The 19356-nt window shown below is 44.9% G+C and overlaps 1 protein-coding gene across 1 annotated transcript in view; it reads right to left on the minus strand.

Annotated features, from left to right (window-relative positions):
• The window catches only part of CDK5RAP2 (CDK5 regulatory subunit associated protein 2), a 197462-nt gene that overhangs the window by 124848 nt on the left and 53258 nt on the right, over nt 1-19356 (minus strand). Inside the window, exon 13 of the mRNA XM_056860248.1 lies at nt 13461-13634. Within this exon, the coding sequence (XP_056716226.1) occupies nt 13461-13634 (174 nt within the window). The remainder of the gene's footprint in view (nt 1-13460; nt 13635-19356) is intronic.

The following is a 19356-nucleotide window of genomic DNA, read 5'->3' on the forward strand; positions in this document are numbered from 1 at the left end:
TAGTGCTGGGGCAAAGCCAGAGGTTTCACTGAAAAGATGGCTTTTCAGAAAGGATTTGGGGGGGTAGAGCTGGAGGTCACAAACAGGCATATGTTAGGACAGGGAGACAGAGAGAACGGAAGGCAGGTCGATGGCGGGTACTGATGGTAAGCAGGGAGAATATGCTACATTTGGAACTGGAAAAGAAGATATGCAAAGATTTGCCGTCCAAGTTGTAAGCATAAAAGGCAACAAAATCAAGAGAGGGGCCTTTATTGTCACATTCAATCCCTGTATGAATTGCTTTTGTCTGGCAGGTACAGAGATGTTCATTTCAGCAAGGAGGCAAAAGGTTCAGCATTCACACAATGACAGGACTTGGGGTAGTGGGGGGGGGGCAGCCTTAGCTGGGCCTCAGATCATGGAAACACCAGAAAGGGCCTTTTAGCGGTTTGCTTCCCCCACCACACTCACACACACTATGGAACTCCCTCCTTCTCTCAAGAGCCAAGAACGGCTGTTTCCCTAAAGGCCTCCTAGAGGGGTCAAGATTTGCCCTTTTCCAGTAGGCATTGGAGTTAGTCCATTGCCGGCCAATTCACGTGCATCGTACACAGTCTCAGTTGAATCTCCACACTGTCGCGGAAGCTTGCTGAGTGACCCTGGGCTAGTCATAGCAGGGCTGTTATGAGGATAAAATGGAGAAAGGGAGATGGTTGCAGGCCATTTTGGGTCCCTCTTGGGGAGAAAAGTGGGGTATAATGACTAAATAAATGAGGAAATACATTACTCCCCCTCAAGTTCAGCCTCTACAAACGGTGCTTTATTTATAATAATCTTAACAGTCAGCCATTTCATTTCATAGAAGTCTTGGGTTGCATTTAGACATTATGATAAAGCACGATTTGTGCATCAGATTCCGGTTAGCCTACAAACTAAGTAACAAATCCTGGTTTGTCGGCTTCTTGCCTCTTTACCATCTCCCAGCAGGAAGGACATCTTCCATATAGGTCACGATGGGTAGCCGTGTTAGTCTGTTTGTAGAAGCAGAAAAGATCAAGAGTCCAGTGGCACCTTAAACACTAACAATATTTCTGGCAGGGGATAAGCTTTTGTGAGTCACAGCTCACTTCTTCCATATACTATCACCCTCAGCATTCAGATGGCTGCAAGGAGCAGTGGTAGAGCATCTGCTTGGCATGCAGAAAGTCCCAGGTTCAATCCCCAGCATCTCCAGTTAAACGGACCGGGCAGGTAGGTGAAGACCTCTACCTGAGACCCTGGAGATCTGCTGCCGGTCTGAGTAGACAATTCTGACTTTGATGGACCAAGGGTCTGATTCAGTATAAGGCAGCTTCATGTGTAAACAAACTATGGTTCGTTAATTCAGATGTCACATCAAATCCCAACTAGTACAAAGTGGGACTAACAAAATTACAACCCCTAGTGAAGATTTCTGGTTGAATAGCATTCCCACACACCGTCTAGCAATCCCCAATGTCAGCATTCAGTTGTAACAAGTAACCCTTGTTCGACACAACCAGTTTATAAAGCATGGTTATTGTGTGTCTGAATGCAGCCTTATTCACAGACACAAATGAGACTCAGTGTGCACATCCACACAATCTTCATTCATAAGTCTCTACAGAGTTCTAGTACATAGTCCATTTCAATCAACTTCTTTCTCAAGAAAGACTATACAGATGTCAGTGTGAGATAAGGACCAGCACTAAAATGGAAGGCAGCTGATTCCATCCACATAGCTGTCAGATGCCACATTTCTTTGCTTTCTTTGTTGTAAACTTTCACCACGATTATTTATTATTTAGCCTACCAGATGGCTTTAGCATAGGAAGGTTGTCTCATTTCTTCTCAAGCATATACTGACCATTTTCATTTCATTTAGCTAAATACGGGCAGCATATCCGTATATGTTCTTTTCGCTGTGCTTTTTTGCTTCAGACGATTACAACGACATTGCAGAGACATCTGCGTTGTTTTTCTGATGCCCATTACTTTAACCTCACATGGTCTGAACAGTAAGTCAGGTAAATAATGCTGAAGCAGAGTTCAGGATACAGGGGACAGGAACAAAATACAACAGTGAAAAGCCAGAGAAGACAAGGTTGCAAAGATGAGAGACAACCAGAACATGAATCAGAATTTCAGATGGATAGGCAAAAATGGTCAGGGAGAAGCAACAAACAGAAGAAGTGATTCACTAAGGTTAATAAGTCAAAAACATTTACAGTATTTTTCCATTCTCTAACACAAAAATTTTCAACTATCCATGAGACAACAACAGATAACATCATTAGATTTTTAGCCCCCAAACTACTATTTGAATTGTATTTCATCAGTTATTGTTTTGGGATTATCTGTCATTTTTACAGTAGGTATTTGCACTGTAACATTATTTGTACACTATTACTACGTTATTTATTTACATAATTTATATCCCACCTTCCTGCCCTCACCAGGGCCACCAAAGTGGTTAACAGATTAAAAACACACGTAATTAAAACTGGCTTTAAAACCGTTAAAACCAGACATGTTGATTATTTGTATATCAGCTATTGTCTGGGGATTTTCTGAAATCTGTATGTTAGAAGTATTTACATTATTTAAAATTATTAGTACATTATGGCGCTTTTTGGCTCAGCCTCCTCTAACTCCCCTTCTTTACAACCGCCCTTTTCCAACAGGACTTTTGCCCGGGCAGGTCCCACCATCCTCAGCATTGCCTTTTTCGATGCTCAAAGGAGACCCTCTTTCCTTTTTCACCAGCAGAAAAGTTGGTTGGAGCCAATCCGACGTATTTTTGATTCGTCATCCCTAGCAATGCACCACTTTCCCAGTTTTAGTTTTTGGGGGGTGGATTCCTCTGTGTTTATGCCCACAGGGAAGCAATGAGATTGATCTCACCACCACCCGGAAGATCGTTTCAGGGGGTAGCTATATTGGTCTGCAGTAGAACAGCTAGAATTGAGTCTAGTAGTACCTCAGAGGCCAACAAGATTTTCAGGTTATAAGCTTTTGAGAGTCAAAGCTCCCTTTGTCATATATCTGACAGAGGCATCTTTGACTCTCGAAACCTTATATTCCAAATAATCGGGTTGGTCTCTAAGGTGTTACTGGCCTCGAATCTCATGGTACCACCTCCTGGGGATTTCTGTGAAATGGAAGACGAGCCAGGGAGTGATGGGTTTGAAGGTAACCACTTTCCTCCGACCTCACAGCACGAGCGCTTATTTGTCTGAAACCATTCCTTACGTGTGAAAAACCACGGCTCCAAAGAAAGAACTACAAACATGCCATGCTTCACCTTAAAAACTAACGTATTTATTGTGTCATAAGCTTTCGCGAGGCACAGCTCATTCCATCAAATGCCAGAAGGGTTGCCCTCAGTTGTTTCATTTTATGCACGCGCAGGCCCGAATGGAAGAGGGGGACTTATTACAAAAGGAGGCCAAGCAATCCAAGACACAGGGACGTTACAAGCACAGCACAAACAAAGGGAGATCCTGATCCAAAGAGTAAACAATCCAATCAGAGTGTATGTGGACCACTTCAAACCGTTGATGAATTGCAAACTAAGATGAATAGTGTGGATAAACTTGGCAGAGAGGACAATTACATTGTGCATTGAACTAACCCCAGTCGCTCCTGAGCCAAATTTCCTCATGTCAAATCTAGGCATGAATTCCAAGCCAGCCATTTCCACTGAAGGCTCCCTTCAAAATTATTCCGCTAAGAGTGATCCCCAACATGGCACCAAGGGCATTCGTGGAACTCTCCAGTTCCCAGGTACTCTGTAGCTTCTTTCCCCAAAGTATCTCATCTCCAAACAAAGAGCCAATCGTAGCTTTCCTCCAACTCCTCAGAGCAGAAGGTGATTCAGAACATAAGAACAAGGCCATGCTGGATCAGACCAAGGTCCATCAAGTCCAGCAGTCTGTTCACACAGGGGCCAACCAGGGGCTTCTAGGAAGCCCACAGACGACTGCAGCAGCATTATCCTGCCTGTGTTCCACAGTACCTAATATAATAGGCATGCTCCTCTGATCCTGGAGAGAATAGGCATGCATCATGACTAGTATCCATTTTTCAGGAGACCCCAGGAGCCCTCATCTTTTGCCTCTGTAGGGGCCACCCATTTTGAATCAACTGCCTCCATCCCTGGGGATGCTTGTCTTGGAATCTTTCCAACATTTTGTGGAATCTCGTCACATTTTGTGATTGGCCCCCGTCCCCATGACAGCTTTCTACGATTGGCTCCACTACCCATGGCCACCATTTTGTGGTGGTGCCCACTAATTGTTCTCAAAATTCCCAAAGAACCCACAGGCTTAGGAATTTTAGGGACATCTGCGCTAAAGCATGGCAACCTTTAAGGCTGTCACTAAGGGTCCCAAAAGTTAAAATGCTGCTCCACACTTGAGAATTTTCATTGTATTAGATTTGTGTTCATTTATTCTCTTGCATAAAGACACTCTGATACGATATAGCCAATGTAAATGGCAAGAAGACAACTATGGTAAGACATTACAGAAGGCGGGCAGGTCAATGTGCCGTTGCTGGTATGGCTGATGGTGTTGGGTCCTGTGCCTCAAGGCTAGGACTGGAACTTGGGACCTTTTGGTTCTTCTGTCCCATTGTTATATTTCTAGAACTTTGTTTGTGGCGCCTTCCAGCACCTGACACATCAACCAACCATCAGAAGTAACATCATCAAGCTTCTCTGCATGCCTTCAGCATTTCTCCTGTGGAAGGCGTAGGAGTGAATTATTCCAAGTAATTCCCCAATGAATTACAAAGAATAAAGGCAGATACATAGCCCACGTGGGCTGTTCTGCAGAGGCAGTTAATGAAACATTCAACATTTTGACATACAGAACCCAGAGCTAGAAAGATTTAACTGAACATTTCCCATAAGAAACTTAAAATGGTGAGAGCAGCTTGGGGGTGTTCTAGATCATGGATGGCGAGAAGGGTAAATCATGATCCAGTGGTAGACCACTGGTCAGTTCTTGGTGGAATATCTAGCTTCTTCTAGTTTGCTGACATTCTAGTAATGAATGCTAGATGAGTTGGCCTTTGGTCTGATCCATCAAGGCACATTAGATATGCCTGTGAGGTAGGTGGGGTTGAGAGCCCAAGGTCACCCAGCTCACTTCAGGTATAGGAGTGGGAAAACCAACCCAGTTCACCAGATTAGCGTTCGCTGCTCATGTGGAGGAGTGGGGAATCAAACCTGGTTCTCCAGATTAGAGTCCACCGCTCCAAACCACTGCTATTAACCACTACTACCCGCTGGCTCTCTTTCCCATCACTTGCCCCTTGAGATCTTTTAACTGGAGTTACTGATGACTGAACCCAGGACATTCTGCATGCTAAGCACACTTTCTATTACTGAATCAGATCTTTCATCCATCTAACCCAGTACTGTCTCCTCCAGCCCAGGCAGAGAAGGATCTTGCCCAGCATCTGCTGCTTGAGATTCTTTCAGCAGAGATGCCGGGCATGAAACCTGAGGCCCTGTGCGTGCGAAGCATAAGCTCTGCCACCGAGCTGCTGCGCTCATCCATAATCACCCATCAAAAAGATATCCCACGTTAGAAACCCCATTAAGCATTCTTAACCAAAATAAAGCTTACATACAAGGCAATCAGTGAGCAATGGGGACGGAGGGGAAAAAGCAATCACAAAAACACAACCACTTTCAGAAAGCGGGCTCGCCTAAAGGAGTCAACTCTGACAAGTGTGTTCCCAAACATCAATCAGCTTTGATAGGCTCACTGCAATCTGCTGATGGCAGTTTTAAAAGTCAGGGTGTGCTTAGAAGAAGAAAAAATGTCCCCCACATAAGTCTGAGCAGTTGAGATGACTCAGCAACAACCGGCGCACTACATCAATTTCAATAGCTCCAGCACGTCAGCAGCGTGGCAACGGCAAACAACGGCATCAATTTCCAGCCCTGGGACACATCAGCTGCAAAGCTCGGACCACATCAATAACTTTTGGTGCACCGCCTATAATTCCTGAACTGCAGCAAATTAAACACCCCAGCTGGATTCACGGAGCTCACCTCCTCGCTACTGCACGGAATTACCTTCCTAAGTCGTTTTGCTCATCAAGATGAGCAAAAGATTTTTTGTGGCCATGTCCAATATAAAAATCTATTTGGCTTTGTGTTTAAAGAGCACTTGCTTTCCTCTGACATGCTGGTCTTCTACACGGAGGGAATTGCTTTGTATGAAAGAACGTTTGGTGCTGGAGCCCCTCCTGCCTGCTAAGCGTTTCAGTCTTCTTCACAGCCAAACCGGAAATTTGCCCTACTTGAAATAAAGTTTTGATGGGAGACTCCATCGTGAAGTTTCCAGGCTGGCAATTACACATATTTCACACTATCAAATCTAGGCTTGATTAGACCGGAGTGGCTGGCTCATTACAAAAACTAAATGTCCTTTTCATTAAAAGTTAGTGCATGCTGCCGCACATTTTGTTCGTCTGGGTCTTCTTCTCATTTATCCTCTGTCAAGTTATATACCACATTCATCCCTTGGATTGCTGGGCCATAGAGTATACTGCCTTAATGCTGATCCTCAACCTCCTCCTCTTTTGTGTCTTATCTGATTGCCCCTTTTTCTGATGTGCATTTTCCTCATCTTGCAATCACACATTTTGAAAGAAGAAGGTTGGTTTTTGCATGCCGACGTCCTACACTTAAGGGAGAATCAAACCAGCTTACAATCTCCTTCCCTTCCCTTCCCCTCCCCACAACAGACACCCTGTGAGGTAGGTGGGGCTGAGAGAGCTCTTAATAGAACTGTGACTGGCCCAAGGTCACCCAGCTTGCTTCATGTGCAGGAGTGGGGAAACAAATCCAGTTCACCAGATTAGCCTCCGCCACTCATGTGGAGGAGTGGGGAATCAAACCCGGTTCTCCAGGTCAGACTCCACCACTCAAACCACCGCTCTTAACCAAAACACCACACTGGCAATAGGTTTTCAAAGGCCCCATAAAAGATTTCAAGCACAACGGCGCATATGGGAACAGAAGGAAGAACTAATTCTGCATGGGATGCAGCCCAGCAAGCCTGAGTTCCTACACACCCACCTCTGGATTTGTTTCCTTACTCCTACACATGAAGCCAGCAGGTTGACCTTGGGCTAGTCACACTCTCTCCGCCCCACCCACCTCACAGGGTGTCTGTTGTGGGGAGGGGAAAAGAAGGTGATTGCAAGCCGGTTTGATTCTTCCTTAAGTGGTAGAGAAAGCCAGCATATAAAAACCAACTCTTCTTCTCTTTCTCTGCTAGGCCTTCATTCATTCATTATAATTTATTGTGGTCCTTGACCAGTATTACAAAGTATTACTGCTAGGCCTGCAGCAGTGACTATTTCATTCTTTGCACCAGTTCTCTTTGAGAGCCAGCGTGGTGTAATGGTTAGGAGCGGTGGAAGGCCATGCTGGATCAGACCAAGGTTCATCAAGTCCAGCAGTCTGTTCACACAGTGGCCAACCAGGTGCCTCTAGGAATCCCACAAACAAGACGACTGCAGCGGCATTATCCTGCCTGTGTTCCAAAGCACCTAATATAATAGGCATGCTCCTCTGATCCTGGAGAGAATAGGTATGCATTATGATTAGTATCCATTTTGTCTAGTAGCCATGAATAGCCCTCTCCTCCATGAACATGCCCACTCCCCTCTGAAAGTCTTCCAAGTTGGCAGCCATCACCACATCCTGGGGCAGGGAGTTACACAATTTAACTGTCCGTTAACTTCCAGATGAGGCGTTTTTACATCTCTGTGCACGTGTGGGTAAGCAAGTGGCAACAGGTTTGCTGGACTCTGTTTTTATGCTGCTAATGAACCATTACTACCCAAGGTTTTAATGCTGCTTCGAATTTTAATGGAGCTACTACTGTTTACTGGTTTTGTCTGTTTTTAATGGTTCCTTTTAAATTGCTGGCTTTATGGCGGGAGCATTTTGTACACCAGGCCTTTGGCAGAGAGATGGTTCACACGCTTGACTAATGGGCTTGCCTGCTGCTTTGGCCTTTTAACATCTTTTACCGCTCTGCTGGCCTTTGGACCATACTGCTCTTATTCTTGGCTGTTTGACTGTTCATCAAGGCTACCATTTTCTTCTTTCTATTGCAGCTTTATAGCCACCATTATTTCCAGTATTTCAGGGTTTTATGGCTGCTTGTCTGATTTGTTTATTGATGATGTTTTATTGTTTCAACACAGATGGTAGAAGCCCCTTGGAAGCTAATTTAGCCGAAAGCAGTTTCAAAGAAATAAGAAGCCACCTTGGGTGCTAATTGATTTTGGAAGAAATGTGGGGTGTTCTGTTTTCTAAATAGAACCAAATGGGCATCTACTTCTTTTTCCAGCCCTGGCAGTGGGAGGTGGGATCTGCTAGGTAACTGAGCGGTTCTTGTGATGTATTTATTTTGTACCCTTTCATTATTGTATTTGGTTATTTATATCCCTCCCTTCCACCCATAAAATGGATAGCCAGGACGGTAAACAAAAAATTGTCAGTCCTGTAAAACCTTAAAAGGCAGCATTGTAAAATCTTTTCACCCACTCTTCCTCCATGGGGGAGAATTCATGGTATTCCCCACCCATGCAAAAAAAAATACATGTGCGAGTGAGGTCAAACAAAGGCAGAGGGAATGACTTTCCCAAGGTCACCCAATGAGAGGAGATGGGTCTCCACCACTTTGAGCCTGACCCTCTTACCACGACACCACAGCGATGCTGGGATGAAACTGACTTGCAAGCACACAAAAAGCAGACCCCATGTAGGAACCTCACCTGAGATGACAGGTGTGACTTGTGTGTTCATATCCTTAACGGCAGCAGGGAAAATGCTCCCAATCAACCTTTTCCATTCTGTGCCTTGTTGGGGCCAGGAGTTTGAGGAGGGGCTGTGGCTTAGTGGTAGAGCATCTGCTTGGCATGCAGAAGGTCCCAGGTTCAATCCCCGGCATCTCCAGTTAAAGGGACTAGGCAAGTAGGCGACATGAAAGACCTCTGCATAAGACTCTGGAGAGCCACTGCCAGTCTGCGTAGACAATATTGACTTTGATGGACCAATCTGATTTAATAGAAGGCAGCTTCATGTGTTCATGTGAGGTAGCATGCATACCCATCCCTGTGTGATTAAAGTAATACAGAAGCAGGAGGACACAGCAGCGGGACCAAAGCGAAGCCAAAGATACTGTCTGCGTTGGTCTCTCATTATCCCCTCTCTGCTTTGCAGATTGCTGGGGGAAAGTGCAGGGAATTGCGTGCCTGGCAGCGATAAGCTGCACTGCATTCATGCACACGTGACCCCAAAACAATCCCCGTGGGCTGACTTACTCATAGAATCTTGTTTCTTCAACTCTGCCTGTGAGTTTGGCAGACGTACTTTCTGGGTGTTCAAAGAGATTTAACCACAGAAAGGTGTACTGTTAAAAGGGGGGGTACTTCTGGGCCAGATAACCTGAAATATAGTTTGGAGAGAGTGGACAGGGAGAAGCATTTCTCCCTCTCTCACAATACTCAAACGCGGGGTCATCTGCTGAAGCTGGAGGGTGAGAGATGCAAAACAGATGGAAGTATTATCTTCACAAAACGCATAGGTAAATTGTGGAACTCCCTGCCCCAGGATGTGGTGATGGCTGCCAACTTGGAAGGCTTGAAGAGGGGAGTGGACATGTTCATGGAAGAGAGGAGTATTCATGGCTACTAGTAAAAATGGATACTAGTCATGATGCATACCTATTCTCTCCAGGATCAGAGGAGCATGCCGAATATATTAGGTGATGTGAAACTCAGGGAGGATGGTACTGCAGGATAATAGGCAGGATAATTTTGCTGCAGTCGTCTTGATTGTGGGCTTCCTAGAGGCAACTGGTCGGCCACTGTGTGAACAGACTGCTGGACTTGATGGGCCTTGGTCTGATCCAGCAGGGCTTTTCTTATGTTATGTTCTTATGTTATGTAATTCTCAACTTTGGTAGGTGGCTTTAAGGATAAACCTTACAAGAAGAGAAGAGCAGATCCTGGCTATGCCACTGCGGGGGGAGGGGGTGTCGGTGCTGTGACTGGGACTCCAAACAGGCTACGGCAACTTATCAGAAGGCAGTGCAACTGGAAAGGTATCTATTAATGTGCCACCAGGGGACTTGAAGAGGTGGTATGGATGTTAGATGCCGGTCGAGCCCTGTGGAGAATGGGCTGTGATTACCTATTTGTCTCCATCACCTGGGAGCTGAAGCATGAGACAATAGGGTGTGATTAGCAGATGAGGGCATGTCATTACTTTCAACAGCATCGTTTGCCACAGCAGTCGTCTGCAACCACCAACGAACCAGGTTGGGAGATCAGAAGAGGCAACTTCGTTTTTTAAAAAATCCAGCACATTTATTTGGGATGTATTCTCCGGGACCCAAATCTGCCTGGCTCTGCACTGAAGGTGCTCATGTTGTTTTATTCGGTGGCCTGTGAGCATAATAAATAATTGGGCAGTTATGTGGAAAACAAGACTTTTCGATCCCAGGCTGTGTTCTTCCAAAGGCAGAAACACATCCATTTTGCATCAGTGAAACAGGATTGAAAAAACAGGCACGGAAGGAAGAACCCTGGGCAGAATTTCATCTCCAGCAACAGGTCTGGTAAACCTTGTGGAATACTATTGGAAATCACACTCTTGTACACAGGAATTTACAGTGGCGGGTTCACATGCTCTATGAGCTTCTCTGGCAAGGGGACAGGACACATGGGGGGAAACCCTCATTTTGCTCTCCTTCTCCAGACATATTGCTTTAAATGTATTGTATTTTTAATCTTGCATTTCAGACTAAAATGATCCCCCAAAGCACTTTACAGCAAGTGCAGCTCATGAATCCTACAGCGTTCCCACCCCTCTATTATTCATCACATTCCCTCTGTTATCCATCACATTTCTACCCACTCTTTCTCCCAAGGGTTCAGGCAAGCATGCACTGATCTCTTTTCCTCCATTTTACCCTCACAACCACCCTGTAAAGTAGGTTAGGAAAGAAGGGAGAGAGATAGAGGCCAATTTCACCCTGTGAGCTTCATGACTGAATGGGGTTTTGCACCCAGATCTCTCTGGATGTTAGCTGCTCTGACCCTGGCCTTGGCTGGGATAGAGAGCGGGACAGAAGTCTAAAAATAAAATAAATAACCACCACAGAACACCGGCATCCCAGTCCAGCACAGTGCACTTCAGTGTATCCTGTGCAACTCATTTCTACCAGTCTCATTGGTGCATGCATGTGTATGAGCACACTCACACACCAAGGACTCCCACCTGGTTCCCTTCTTCATCCTCCCACTCTCGACTTTGCTCCTCTTCCCTGATGCCCAAACTGAGCAGTGAAATTGAGCAGAACCAACCACGTGTCCTCCTGTCCAAGATGCAGATGCTTCCATTGTTCACTTTAGGGGCAGAATCAGATGCACACATACCATGGTCTCACCACTGGAGCAAGGGAAGGGGTGTCTAGGATTCAAAGGAAGTATATGGCAGGCTACATATTCCCCACTCCTCCACATGAGCGGCGGAGGCTAATCTGGTGAACTGGATTTGTTTCCCCACTCCTACACACGAAGCAAGCTGGGTGACCTCAGGCAAGTCACAGCTCTCTTAGAGCTCTCTCAGACCCACCTACCTCACAGGGTGTCTGTTGTGGGGAGGGGAAGGGAAGGAGATTGTAAGCCGGTTTGAGTCTCCCTTAACTGGCAGAGAAAGTCAGCATATAAAAACCAATTCTTTTTCTTCTAACCCTGACAACCTTCACCCAGAGCAAGCACCCAATGCGGACAAAGAACGCCTCCTCCAACTGGCTTGTAGGTAACATACATTCACTACCAGTTTTGGAACTGCAGCAGAATTCCTTTCCCAACACAGCCGACACCCCATAGCTGCTTCCCAGTTCATACACATGGGCAATGTAAGACCTGGCAAACCGGATACACATTAATTACACACCTGAAGGTCCCTTCTGAGAAATACCAGGAAGATTATTTCCAGGGACAGTATTCAAAGTGGTGTCCTTGCTGAACGCACCAGCCAGGCAGGCTGGCTTTGGAGCCAACCAGCGTAATTGTAACGCTAAAACTCTTGACCCCAACCCTGCTGTGACAATGAAGGACATTCTGAGTGACAGCCAGATCAATCTCCCCAACTTCTCATTGCTCCTAGCCCCTCAGGAGACTGCTGCTCTTGGCCGTCCACCCTCCTCAGCAGTCTAGCTACTGCCTCGATTCTCGCCTAGGGTCCAATTACAGCTTATCCATCCTCCAGCCTTGCCACGATGCATACCTTTTCTCTCCAGTATCAGAGGAGCATGCCTATTATATTAGGTGACATGGAACACAGGCAGGATAATGCTGCTGCAGTAGTGCTGTTTGTGGGCTTCCTAGAGACACCTGGTTGGCCACTGTGTGAGCAGACTGCTGGAATTGATGGACCTTGATCTGATCCAGCATGGCTTTTCTTATGTTCTTATGAGCATGCCTATTATATTAGGTGCCGTGGAACAGAGGCAGGATGCTGCTGCTGCTGCAGTCTTGTTTGTGGGCTTCCTTGAGGCACCTGGTTGGCCACTGTGTGAACAGACTGCTGAACTTGATGGGCCTTGGTCTGATCCAGCATGGCTTTTCTTATGTTCTTATGAGCATGCCTATGATCTTAGGTGCTTTAGAACATAGGTGGGATAATGCTCCTGCAGTCAGCTTGTTTATGGGCTTCCTAAAGGTACCTGGTTGGCCACTGTGTGAAAAGACTGCTGGACTTGATGGACCTTGGTCTGATCCAGCAGGGCTTTTCTTATGCTCAGTCCAGGCTACGGCATCCCAAAACACATTTCAGTGCCTCTTGTACTGCTCATTTCCACCAATTTAACAAAAGTCAGCTTGTTTCCCTGTACCTCTCTGCAGACTCTGGTAGATGGAATCTGGAATGGGTGCTTTCTAAAAATCAGCAACTAAACAACTGAACGCTTGTTTATAGTCCTTGTGGTCACCAGAGAGTCTGATGAAGGTTCAGAAACCGAGTCAGAAGCACGTGAACGTCTGCTTTAGTGCTAATTGCATAGTGCAGGAAGCGGCCATTGAAAAAGGCAGCTTCACTTCCTCCTGGGACATTACCTCACCATTAAGCCAGGTGCACTCAGCTGCGCCCAGCTGCAAAGCCCCCTTTGGGTCCCATAATTGTCCTGATCAGCTGCGAGGATGGATGAGGGACCAGTACAGGCTCAAGCCTCCCACAAGGACTGGATGCTCGAAAACAAACCAGGCCATCCCGTCAAAAAGGAGAAGCTCCCACTTGGCTTAGAGCCTCTGGTTATCTCTACCATAGCACATAAATACCAGTGGGAAGGCAACATTTCAAATAATCGTTTTCATTCGGCAAGAGAAAAAGAAAAGAGAGAGTGAGTCAAACCTACCTCAAATCCTTGGAACATTTTGATCTCGGGCTGTTGAGACTCAGCGGCACACTTTTCCTTTGCCAAGGCTTTGTTCTCCCTCTGCAGAATCACTTTATCGTTTAAAAGACTTTGAGACTTTGCAGACAACTCCTCCAGCTCCCTATCCTTTTCTTTAATCATCCCATCTAGCTCCTAAGGAAAACAAAAAGGACACATGACAATTATGTGTGCAAAGTTAATTACCTTGCACAAACAATTTATGATCCTACAAAGCAGGCTTGCATGGAGTCACACCAGTAATTTGTATTTGCCCTGCATGGTCTCCTGGGACTGGTAGAAGCTCCCCAAGATGAGGAACGGTTACTAAGGAGGAGCATGATAGAGGGTTATAATATTGTAGATGGGGTGTAGAGAGTGGACAGAGAGCATTCCGCCCCTCCTATAACACTCGACTTCACAGGTACCCAATGAAGATGATGGGCAGTAGATTCAGGAGAGCCAAAAAGCACTTCCTCATTTCCTGCTACAAAATGTAGTGACAGCTCCTAATTCAGCTGAAAGGGAATTAGAAAAATTCATGGAAGATGGATCCATCAACAGATATAGTAACCCTCTGAATACTCAGCAGCACCAACAGGGGGAGGTTTTGGGCTCTGTGCCCTGCTTGTAGGCCAGGCAGAGGCATCCCGTTGTCCACTATGTCAGACAGGATGCTGGACTAGATGGATCACTAGTATCATCCAGAACAGCTACTCTTATGTTGTTAAGATGGACAAAGTTGCCAGATATCAAGTCAGACTATTGGTCCCCCAAGCTCAGTTAATATCTGCTCTTACCGGCAGTGGCTCTCTATGGTCTCCAATGGTCTACATGGTTGACAAATAAAGGAGCACCTTCAGTGAAGTGGCTGGCTAACAAATTATAACAGGGAGTCTTGCCTTCTTGGCTTTTTTAGGTGAGGTTACAAATCGGGGAGTTACTACAGGTTGCGTATCCCTTATCCAGAAATCCAAAAACTAAAATGCTCCAAAACCCGAAAGGTTTTCAGCCAACATGACGCCACACGGGCATTACTCGTGGCACATCACTTCGCTCTCTGCCTCAGGCAGTAAGTTTGTTGGTGGCCGTGTCTTCCCGCCCCTAAAAGGCGCAGGCTATCGTGGTGCTTCGTTTCAATCTCTGCCTTAGGCAGCCCCGTTAAGTTTGTTGGTGGACGTGTCTTCCCGCCCCTAAAAGGCGCAGGCTAGAAGCTATCGCGGCGCTTCACTCTCTGCTTCATGCGCAGCAGCAGCCCCGTAAGCTTGCTGATCAAGGCAGGAGGGAACAGATCCAAAACCCAAAATAATCTGAAACATTCTGGTCCAAGGATTTCAGGTAAGAGACACTCAACCTGTATGCATAGAAGCACGTGGCTAATCTAAGGAAAGCCTTGGCCAGTCTGGCCGCACCTGCTACAAGCACACTCTCAAGGAGTTGCGCACTCTCAAGAAGATGGGCTCTCAGGAGAAGGTCAGCAGTTGCAGTCACCCTGAGCCACTGCCCAAGGTCAATTACATATGCATACATCCAAACCTGACTGTCACCATCACTGTCAGCCAAGGCTTCTTGACTGCTGGTTGATAGCCTGGCAAATAGAAATTTTGTGCCCTGCTTTGATTTCATTGTAATGTTCTTAAATCTAGTTTGTCATTGTCACGTAGAACCACCATTTAATCCCCTTTAAGGAAACCACCCCAGTAAATCTGAACCAGGATTGTTAAGAAGGAAGGACCGAACATCTGGAATATCCCCCACGGATGAAGTCAGGGGGCTGGAACCGAAGGAGCCTCATTCATGAGCAGAAGGGCTTATTTGGGGAGCAGAAATACCTTCCCTAGCAGCCGACAGGCTCTTCTGGATTCAAGCCACAGTTAAGAATCTTGAACTACCCTTTTAAGTATTGGTTTCTGGGAAGCAAACAAAGGCAGAAAATGTCTGGGAATTTTCTTAACCTATCTTTATTAGAGCAGAAAAAATCTTGATATCAACCATTCTATTGCAGATTACAAAAAAAATCCTAAATTTCTTAGGTTCCAATAAGAGAAATTATGAAGCGTGCCAAAACTCTGCAACAGAATCAAAAGCAATGGGCTGTCATGGAAAAAAAAGAAATCCAATCCAAAATGGAATATTTTCGTTCAAATTCCTAATCAGTTCTTTTCTGTCTTGCTCTGGAGCTCAAGCCTGCCTACCTGGAGCATCTGATCCTGACTGGCACTGTCCATTAAGCGTGTGACAACCAATTCTTGGCTTTGCATTTTCTGATTGCTTTCGCTCAAAAGGGCGTCGTAATCATGTTCCGCTGCCTTGTCTTTCTCAACCATTTCGTCGCGAGATTTCTCAAGCTGATTTCGGAGGTCCTAATCGAGAAAAGCAGGAGGGGGAAAGTAAGCAAGTGAATACAACAGAACGACTTTGTTCGCCCAGATGCACAAAAAGTTTTGAAAAAGCCTTCAGAGCTAAGGTTTGCGTTAAGTTTCGGGTTTCATTGCTTTATGTTACTTATGTTCCACAGTCCTAAAAGAAGCCTGCAAGCTGCTGCAATCTGAAAGCATCTTAAAAAAAAAAAAAACTCTCAAAACCCATTTCCCTGAACAGAATTCTTATTCATAACTTTCAAGCAACCACTGTCAGCTCCACAGACCAGTCAGACAGGGGCATTATTGTCGTGGCAACCTGAACACAAGTAATAGCCGAACTCCATCAACCAAGCCCGTCCCCAAAAGACATGTAGATTGCCCTGATTTGCATTCATTGGGGATTTTTTAGTTGTACAAACAGAACAATTTGAGAGGGGGGGACTATCCATCACTAGAGCACTGAGAAGAAAGTCAATTGGTTTCCATGCATCAACTAACAGAACATCTTGTTACTTGAATTTGTAACATCAACTTGTTACTTGAATTTGTTAGACTTATCCACAATCTGAATTTGTCAAATTTTCTTTAAGCATATGTTTTTTGAACACTACCTGTGGAATTAACAACCTGTATTTGTTGGACAACTACATTTTGGATATTAGCTTGTTACATGAATTTGTTTGATTTATCAATAATCTGAATGTGTGAATTTTCGTTAAGCATACGCTTATTTCAGAACTTTACCTGGTGAATTGACAACCAGTATTTTGTTTAATTTGAAGAGATTTAATGGGATTTTTTTATTAGAGTTACTACTGTATTCTTTTGCATATTTGATATTTCTAGTACCTTCATTCCCCTTGGGTCTATTGTCCACAAACCAGTTAGACAGGGGCACTATTGTCTGAATTCAAGCCACAGCCGAACTCCAACAACCAAGCCCGTCCCCAAATGACAAGCGTATTGCCCTGATTTGCATTCATTGGGGGTTTTTTAGTTGTACAAACTGAACAATTTGAGAGGGGGGGACTATCCATCACTAGAGCACTGAGAAGAAAGTCAATTGGTTTCCATGCATCAACTAACAGAACATCTTGTTACTTGAATTTGTAACATCAACTTGTTACTTGAATTTGTTAGACTTATCCACAATCTGAATTTGTCAAATTTTCTTTAAGCATATGTTTTTTGAACACTACCTGTGGAATTAACAACCTGTATTTGTTGGACAACTACATTTTGGATATTAGCTTGTTACATGAATTTGTTTGATTTATCAATAATCTGAATGTGTGAATTTTCGTTAAGCATACGCTTATTTCAGAACTTTTCCTGGTGAATTGACAACATGTATTTTGTTTAATTTGAAGAGATTTAATGGGATTTTTTTATTAGAGTTACTACTGTATCCTTTTGCATATTTGATATTTCTAGTACCTTCATTCCCCTTGGGTCTATTGTCCACAAACCAGTTAGACAGGGACACTATTGTCTGAATTCAAGCCACAGCCGAACTCCAACAACCAAGCCCGTCCCCAAATGACAAGCGTATTGCCCTGATTTGCATTCATTGGGGGTTTTTTAGTTGCACAAACTGAGCAATTTGAGAGGGGGGGAGGAAACTATTCATCACTTGAGCACTTAGAAGAAAGTCAATTGGTTTCCACACATCAACTAATAGAACGCTGCGGCCCTCGCTGCCCCGGCTCCAAGATGCTTTCTGCCAACGTTCGCCTCAAGGGACCACTCCGAGATTAATAACAGTTGAACTTGGAAAATGGATGGGAAACACTTAATGGACGTGGGCTGAAAGGTCAAAGCAGGTGCCCCCCTCCCTTGTTGAATGGAAACAGGGGAGAGTTTCTCCACTCCTCCACATGAAGCCAGCTAGGTGACTTGGGTTAGTCACAGCCTCTCAGTCCCACCTACCTCACAGGGTGTCTGTTGTGGGGTGGGGAAGGTGATTGTAAGCTGGTTTGATTCTGCCTGAAGTGGTAGAAACTCGGCATATAAAAACCAACTCTTATTCTTCTTGAAAAAATTAAGGACAAAACTTTCAATCAAAATTCAAGAAAGGACGGGGGAAAACAAGTCACAGGTCCAGCCCAATTAATTTTTGCCCATTCCCAACCAAGTGATCAAAGAGGACCGTTCCAGGTATACTCATCTAATTAAATCAGCAGTATTAAGGTTAAAGCTCTAGAAAAGACAGCTAGACTCAGTAGCTTGGAAGAAATCTCGGATTGCAGGATTTGCCTCAGAAATTCTATGACTTTGATGCGCAAACCAAAAGGGTCAACTTGTACACCTGCTACATTCTTTAATACGTTGTCAGAGAAGCTTCATCTCACGTGTGAGGCTGCATTTAGCTCAGTGGTCTCTGGGGATTTCATAAGATCTGCAAAATCCATCCAAAGCCCCGAAACGTTAATGCTCCATAGGAGAAAAAGGGAAATCTTTAATCTGCTGCACAGATGTAGCATTGGAGTCTCAGTTCTCGGTCAAGTCTGCAGGATATGGCTAGAAAGCCTGGCTGGCAAGACTGAATTTGTTGATTTTGGGGCTTACAACTGTGCATATTCCAGGATTAAATTGTACCTGGACTCTCCACACAGTGCCCTTCTCTAACTTGGTACAGTGATCCCTTAGGGCAGTTCCTCATTGATCCAAAGCCAGTGCTTAAGAGTGCCTTGTGTGTGTCCAACTAGTACTGGCTGTCCTATCTGTCCTATCTGTCCTATCTATCTGTCTGTCTGTCCTATCTATCTATCTATCTATCCATCCATCCATCCATTTATCCACTGTCTGTCTGTCTGTCCGTCTTATCTATCTACCTGTCTTATCTACCTGTCCTATCTGTCCATCTATCTGTCTATCTATCTCTCTGTCTATCTGTCCTGTCTATCTATCTGTCCTGTCTATCTATCACTGCTCATACAGCTACAGCCTTGAGCAGAAAATAAAGGAATAAAAATGCCTTACTTAGTGTTATTTTGGTAGTTAATTATTGCCCCTATAAATTTTGCCACAGAATAATTTCTATCTGATAGTAGCTACGTCACCTGTGCCCTCGTACTGCCAGATGCCTCGTTGGATATGTCCATATTTTTAAAGAAAGGAGTAATTAAACTGGCCTTCAGCTAATTAAATATAGGATGCTCCATGATCATATGTTCGATAGTTTCAACTTTGTCATGTGAGCATCTACATGGTCTATTTGAGTATGGCACTTTTTAAATATCTGCCCTCCAGAACAGCCGAAGGAAGGGCATTCATTCTTGCCAAAGTAAAAGCTCTTCTGAGCTTTGGTATTGTAAGGCGATAGAAATACTTTGGCAGTTGCAGCGGAAAGGCCATACCCCAAAAGGAAGCAGAACATACCCTATGAGCCAGTATCAAAGACTGGGAATGCGAAGCATGTAACCGAGTAGATGGAACACACTGAGCCATGGAAATAACGGGTGATGATTTCTTTCCCAAAAGAGAGTGTGGAAGAGCAGAATTATGATTCCAAA

The sequence above is a fragment of the Euleptes europaea genome, chromosome 14, assembly GCF_029931775.1.
Source record: "Euleptes europaea isolate rEulEur1 chromosome 14, rEulEur1.hap1, whole genome shotgun sequence".
Taxonomy (NCBI): Eukaryota; Metazoa; Chordata; class Lepidosauria; order Squamata; family Sphaerodactylidae; genus Euleptes; species Euleptes europaea.